Here is a 7,668-nt window from a genome sequence, read left to right as displayed (position 1 = left end):
ATTTAGATTATAAAAGATTTATCATCATGTTGCTTGTTTATGAACTATCTGTCCTTTCCTGTAACTATTCTTACAGAAATAAGAATAGATATTTTTGCACTATATTCTGTACTGTCTGTAAAAGATTATAAGTATTTCTTTTATGAAAAACAATAAATTTTGAAATACTAATCAACTAAAATTTATTTGAGTAAGAACACTGTTGCTAATTGTAAACTTTTAATTTTGTTTATTCTACGCCTCATATTTGAAAGAGTACTACGAATTTATCAACTGAACCTGGGCTATAGAAGTGTTATTATTATTTGTTAGAACCCGTCTACAACCAGAAATGTTGAAATTTTTCATTTTATTTGTCGGGTAACACTTCTTTCACATAAAAAAATTCGATCTCCAGAGTGAATGACGACTACATGCAAGATTTTCATGTTTTTGAAGTGAATATATTTAATATTAAGCGAATAGCAATGATAGAAGCTAAAAAAACTCTACGTTAAAGCAAAATTATTATCAATTATGAATGAACTAAAACTTGTATAATATTAATATAGATTTATAAAAAGCCTTCAACAAAAAATTAAATTAAGATTGGTAATTTTCAATTACACTACCATAAATGTTAATAGTGAAATTATGAGTGTAGCTAACCAGCTGCTATTCTTTATCGAAGAGGAACCATCGAATAATGTATGGATTTCGGACCGAACAGGAGAAGATGTAGTACTGAAGTATTCTGGAATAGAAATTAAACTTGATGAGGAATCAGATTCTTTAGAAATCGAATTTTTAACTGAAGAAATATTGTCATTAATGTTTGAGTTACTAGCACTTGCTTGAGCAGTAGCAACTACTTGCTGATTAGTTGATAAACTATCAGAAGAGCGATGGTTGTTGCCCACTGCCGATGAAAATGTGGGCGATGGAGTCTTAAAAACAGCATCTTTAGTTGAGCGATGAGATTGCTGAAAGTCACTTGAGATTGAGATTTGAGTTTCAACGTTAATAGTGGCCCAATTACCACTCGATAATGGACTAGACGATTTTGAGCTTATTTTCTCGTTACTATTAACGGAAGCAGTCGGTATTAACTCTTCACCTGGGGTAGAGACTTTTCCAACAGAAGTACTAATTGAAGACGTAAACATATCTGTTGTTATTTGTCTAGAATTCACACTACTATCAGATGTTATTAGAGAAGCATAACTTTTGGTCTTTGAAATAGATTCTTGTGAAGCACTTGATAATTTTATTGAGCTGTCAATAGAAGAACTTTTACTAATAGAAGACCGAGTGGAATTTACATACCTAGTATAGCTAGATGGAAATGTAGAGCTATACTTCATAGAAGAGCTGTGGGGACTAGTTTCGCTGATTTTCATACTAGACCCGGTAAATGAAATAAATGACTCGATAACGATGATGGTCTCAGGCGTAGTGATGTTGTCAGTACCAACAGTGTACGTGCTGATCGTAGTCAAGGTCTCACCTCCTGGACGTGTGCCCGGCGTGTAGCTCGTAGTCAATATAGGAGTAGGTGGTCCGTATGTTTCGATAACCACGATGGTCTCAGGCGTAGTGATGTTGTCAGTACCAACAGTGTACGTGCTGATCGTAGTCAAGGTCTCACCTCCTGGACGTGTGCCCGGCGTGTAGCTCGTAGTCAATATAGGAGTAGGTGGTCCGTATGTTTCGATAACCACGATGGTCTCAGGCGTAGTGATGTTGTCAGTACCAACAGTGTACGTGCTGATCGTAGTCAAGGTCTCACCTCCTGGACGTGTGCCCGGCGTGTAGCTCGTAGTCAATATAGGAGTAGGTGGTCCGTATGTTTCGATAACCACGATGGTCTCAGGCGTAGTGATGTTGTCAGTACCAACAGTGTACGTGCTGATCGTAGTCAAGGTCTCACCTCCTGGACGTGTGCCCGGCGTGTAGCTCGTAGTCAATATAGGAGTAGGTGGTCCGTATGTTTCGATAACCACGATGGTCTCAGGCGTAGTGATGTTGTCAGTACCAACAGTGTACGTGCTGATCGTAGTCAAGGTCTCACCTCCTGGACGTGTGCCCGGCGTGTAGCTCGTAGTCAATATAGGAGTAGGTGGTCCGTATGTTTCGATAACCACGATGGTCTCAGGCGTAGTGATGTTGTCAGTACCAACAGTGTACGTGCTGATCGTAGTCAAGGTCTCACCTCCTGGACGTGTGCCCGGCGTGTAGCTCGTAGTCAATATAGGAGTAGGTGGTCCGTATGTTTCGATAACCACGATGGTCTCAGGCGTAGTGATGTTGTCAGTACCAACAGTGTACGTGCTGATCGTAGTCAAGGTCTCACCTCCTGGACGTGTGCCCGGCGTGTAGCTCGTAGTCAATATAGGAGTAGGTGGTCCGTATGTTTCGATAACCACGATGGTCTCAGGCGTAGTGATGTTGTCAGTACCAACAGTGTACGTGCTGATCGTAGTCAAAGTCTCAGTACCTGGACGTGTGCCCGGCGTGTAACTCGTGGTCACTAGCGGAGTGGGAGGGTCACGGGTCTCGATCACAACAATGGTCTCAGGAGTGGTGATGTTGTCAGTGCCAACAGTGTACGTGCTGATCGTAGTCAAAGTCTCAGTACCTGGACGTGTGCCCGGCGTGTAACTCGTGGTCACTAGCGGAGTGGGAGGGTCACGGGTCTCGATCACAACAATGGTCTCAGGAGTGGTGATGTTGTCAGTGCCAACAGTGTACGTGCTGATTGTAGTCAAAGTCTCAGTACCTGGACGTGTGCCCGGCGTGTAACTCGTGGTCACTAGCGGAGTGGGAGGGTCACGGGTCTCGATCACAACAATGGTCTCAGGAGTGGTGATGTTGTCAGTGCCAACAGTGTACGTGCTGATCGTAGTCAAAGTCTCAGTACCTGGACGTGTGCCCGGCGTGTAACTCGTGGTCACTAGCGGAGTGGGAGGGTCACGGGTCTCGATCACAACAATGGTCTCAGGAGTGGTGATGTTGTCAGTGCCAACAGTGTACGTGCTGATCGTAGTCAAAGTCTCAGTACCTGGACGTGTGCCCGGCGTGTAACTCGTGGTCACTAGCGGAGTGGGAGGGTCACGGGTCTCGATCACAACAATGGTCTCAGGAGTGGTGATGTTGTCAGTGCCAACAGTGTACGTGCTGATCGTAGTCAAAGTCTCAGTACCTGGACGTGTGCCCGGCGTGTAACTCGTGGTCACTAGCGGAGTGGGAGGGTCACGGGTCTCGATCACAACAATGGTCTCAGGAGTGGTGATGTTGTCAGTGCCAACAGTGTACGTGCTGATCGTAGTCAAAGTCTCAGTACCTGGACGTGTGCCCGGCGTGTAACTCGTGGTCACTAGCGGAGTGGGAGGGTCACGGGTCTCGATCACAACAATGGTCTCAGGAGTGGTGATGTTGTCAGTGCCAACAGTGTACGTGCTGATCGTAGTCAAAGTCTCAGTACCTGGACGTGTGCCCGGCGTGTAACTCGTGGTCACTAGCGGAGTGGGAGGGTCACGGGTCTCGATCACAACAATGGTCTCAGGAGTGGTGATGTTGTCAGTGCCAACAGTGTACGTGCTGATCGTAGTCAAAGTCTCAGTACCTGGACGTGTGCCCGGCGTGTAACTCGTGGTCACTAGCGGAGTGGGAGGGTCACGGGTCTCGATCACAACAATGGTCTCAGGAGTGGTGATGTTGTCAGTGCCAACAGTGTACGTGCTGATCGTAGTCAAAGTCTCAGTACCTGGACGTGTGCCCGGCGTGTAACTCGTGGTCACTAGCGGAGTGGGAGGGTCACGGGTCTCGATCACAACAATGGTCTCAGGAGTGGTGATGTTGTCAGTGCCAACAGTGTACGTGCTGATTGTAGTCAAAGTCTCAGTACCTGGACGTGTGCCCGGCGTGTAACTCGTGGTCACTAGCGGAGTGGGAGGGTCACGGGTCTCGATCACAACAATGGTCTCAGGAGTGGTGATGTTGTCAGTGCCAACAGTGTACGTGCTGATCGTAGTCAAAGTCTCAGTACCTGGACGTGTGCCCGGCGTGTAACTCGTGGTCACTAGCGGAGTGGGAGGGTCACGGGTCTCGATCACAACAATGGTCTCAGGAGTGGTGATGTTGTCAGTGCCAACAGTGTACGTGCTGATCGTAGTCAAAGTCTCAGTACCTGGACGTGTGCCCGGCGTGTAACTCGTGGTCACTAGCGGAGTGGGAGGGTCACGGGTCTCGATCACAACAATGGTCTCAGGAGTGGTGATGTTGTCAGTGCCAACAGTGTACGTGCTGATCGTAGTCAAAGTCTCAGTACCTGGACGTGTGCCCGGCGTGTAACTCGTGGTCACTAGCGGAGTGGGAGGGTCACGGGTCTCGATCACAACAATGGTCTCAGGAGTGGTGATGTTGTCAGTGCCAACAGTGTACGTGCTGATCGTAGTCAAAGTCTCAGTACCTGGACGTGTGCCCGGCGTGTAACTCGTGGTCACTAGCGGAGTGGGAGGGTCACGGGTCTCGATCACAACAATGGTCTCAGGAGTGGTGATGTTGTCAGTGCCAACAGTGTACGTGCTGATCGTAGTCAAAGTCTCAGTACCTGGACGTGTGCCCGGCGTGTAACTCGTGGTCACTAGCGGAGTGGGAGGGTCACGGGTCTCGATCACAACAATGGTCTCAGGAGTGGTGATGTTGTCAGTGCCAACAGTGTACGTGCTGATCGTAGTCAAAGTCTCAGTACCTGGACGTGTGCCCGGCGTGTAACTCGTGGTCACTAGCGGAGTGGGAGGGTCACGGGTCTCGATCACAACAATGGTCTCAGGAGTGGTGATGTTGTCAGTGCCAACAGTGTACGTGCTGATCGTAGTCAAAGTCTCAGTACCTGGACGTGTGCCCGGCGTGTAACTCGTGGTCACTAGCGGAGTGGGAGGGTCACGGGTCTCGATCACAACAATGGTCTCAGGAGTGGTGATGTTGTCAGTGCCAACAGTGTACGTGCTGATCGTAGTCAAAGTCTCAGTACCTGGACGTGTGCCCGGCGTGTAACTCGTGGTCACTAGCGGAGTGGGAGGGTCACGGGTCTCGATCACAACAATGGTCTCAGGAGTGGTGATGTTGTCAGTGCCAACAGTGTACGTGCTGATCGTAGTCAAAGTCTCAGTACCTGGACGTGTGCCCGGCGTGTAACTCGTGGTCACTAGCGGAGTGGGAGGGTCACGGGTCTCGATCACAACAATGGTCTCAGGAGTGGTGATGTTGTCAGTGCCAACAGTGTACGTGCTGATCGTAGTCAAAGTCTCAGTACCTGGACGTGTGCCCGGCGTGTAACTCGTGGTCACTAGCGGAGTGGGAGGGTCACGGGTCTCGATCACAACAATGGTCTCAGGAGTGGTGATGTTGTCAGTGCCAACAGTGTACGTGCTGATCGTAGTCAAAGTCTCAGTACCTGGACGTGTGCCCGGCGTGTAACTCGTGGTCACTAGCGGAGTGGGAGGGTCACGGGTCTCGATCACAACAATGGTCTCAGGAGTGGTGATGTTGTCAGTGCCAACAGTGTACGTGCTGATCGTAGTCAAAGTCTCAGTACCTGGACGTGTGCCCGGCGTGTAACTCGTGGTCACTAGCGGAGTGGGAGGGTCACGGGTCTCGATCACAACAATGGTCTCAGGAGTGGTGATGTTGTCAGTGCCAACAGTGTACGTGCTGATCGTAGTCAAAGTCTCAGTACCTGGACGTGTGCCCGGCGTGTAACTCGTGGTCACTAGCGGAGTGGGAGGGTCACGAGTTTCTACTACATATACAATTTCAGGTGTGTTTTTATTATCTGTTCCTATAATATATGTGGTAATAGTGGAAACAGTCACAGTTCCGACACTAACCCCTGATTTATAAGTTGTTGATTGTGTAGTAGGAATTGCAGTGGTAATAGCAGATTCAGGAACACAGGTGCTATGAATTGGGTCGTAGAAACCATCAGTACATTTATTTGATGTAGTTGGACATGGATACTTGATATGATAAACTGTAGAAGTTGCTGAAGTAACACCGGTCGCGCTACAGTATTCTACCAGTTCAGTACTATAAGTCAGTGTTGATGATGCCGATACACAAGTGGTATCATATGTAATTTTATTTGGGCATCCCATATCTTCATCTTCAACGGAAAACAAATAACCTGTAAAGTCATTTATTTTGGTTGTATCGTCACCTATACTAAATGAAAATGACATTGCAGCCTCATAATCCCTATTGTTCACAAACATCCTTAGAGGGTAGTAAGAGTTGCTATCCAAATAAACCTTTAATTCAGTTTTACTAGTTACACCCCACACAGAGTATGCCTGATAATTTCCAAAATTATCGAAAGTGGTATTTAACTTACAACAGTCAAAGGCATTTCCTGCACCAAAATTCATATATAGCAAGTCATCACCGGTAACGTAGAAAGTATAAGTACCTGATACTTTTGGCTTGAAATAACCATACATAATCATCGTGAAATTAGAAATTGTAATTGGATCAGGATAGTTATATGCTGAAGGAAGATTAGCATACTGTGGAGAACAACCATATGCAGGAGTGATCTTGAATTCAAGGACACCACTAACTCCTTCTGATTCTCCTACTTTCTTCCTACTCTGATACCCGTACCTAGGGTAGTTGACATCCAAGTAACTAGAATCATAACATGCTCCATCGGTTTTGTTAACATAACACATTGATGTTGAACCTGCAGAGCATGGCTCCTGATAATAACGGTAACTGTATTGCCAAATTTCCATTTTAAGACCAGCTTTTGTGGGAACATTGATAGGAGAACATCCTAATGGGTACGGATTCTGTGAGTCAGAATCGAATTTATTTGCATCGCCGGTTGGCAAGCTTGGAGATACTGTGGTACATATATCCTGTGCCCTTGCCAGTTTTAGGATAATAAGTAGTGATAATATAAAATGTGGATAATGGAGCATAGTTTTTAATGCTCTGTTAATTTTTTATATTTGGCCTTAGTAAGGGAAATGTAAAATTTAGAATCATGAAAGGAAAGCAATACCTTTCAAAAGTAGAGCCTTAAATAACAAAAAAAATGTCATATTCTGTTGTTTAATGGAGAAATAATTTTCCTTGTTTATTAATTTTCATTAATTAACGAACTTATAAGAACCGGATAAACATTGTCCTGCTTGTATCCTTATCCATTCCTAAGAAGGCAAATTTTTTAGCCTAGATGGGGAAAAATATTAAATTCTTTTGTTTATTTCTTTTCGGGAAGCAGAAGAGGTTGTATATTTGAATAGGAACTAACATATCCAATTACAAACAATCATGAATTACAGTAAATTTGCGTAAATTGTATATCCCTTGATTAAAATTAAATTTTTAAAAAGCCATATCGGTGATATTCCTGCGGATATCTTTTTCCATATTAATTTACAAGTTTTATGAAAAGGGCAATGCATAAACAGGGCGGTAGGTTAGGACCATAACCAAAAAAGAAAGTCTAAACATCCCTGTCCATAGCTAAGAAAAAATATCTCGGGTAAAATACCATCGAGTTATTAAGTTGGATGGTGTAATCAATTCTTTATCCCGATAATGATTGCACGGCATTGTACAAACAGTGCTAGAATCCCATAAAAAGAGGGGCAACTCCAGTGCATTCAGAGCGAATTTCGA

At 45.4% G+C, this 7,668-nt stretch overlaps 1 protein-coding gene across 1 annotated transcript; it reads right to left on the bottom strand.

The window, feature by feature from the left end:
- Positions 1-602: 602 nt before the first annotated feature.
- RNJ42_01845 (uncharacterized protein) lies at positions 603-6,962 on the bottom strand (the record flags this gene model as incomplete). Its single annotated transcript, XM_071052010.1, has 1 exon — positions 603-6,962. The coding sequence occupies one exon, from the start codon at positions 6,960-6,962 to the stop codon at positions 603-605; it is 6,360 nt and encodes a 2,119-aa protein (XP_070907400.1).
- Positions 6,963-7,668: the final 706 nt, after the last annotated feature.

The sequence above is a fragment of the Nakaseomyces bracarensis genome (genome assembly GCF_045282275.1).
Source record: "Nakaseomyces bracarensis strain CBM3 chromosome Unknown Scaff7_0, whole genome shotgun sequence".
NCBI classification, from domain to species: Eukaryota; Fungi; Ascomycota; class Saccharomycetes; order Saccharomycetales; family Saccharomycetaceae; genus Nakaseomyces; species Nakaseomyces bracarensis.
This window is presented reverse-complemented; position numbering and strand designations above follow the sequence as displayed.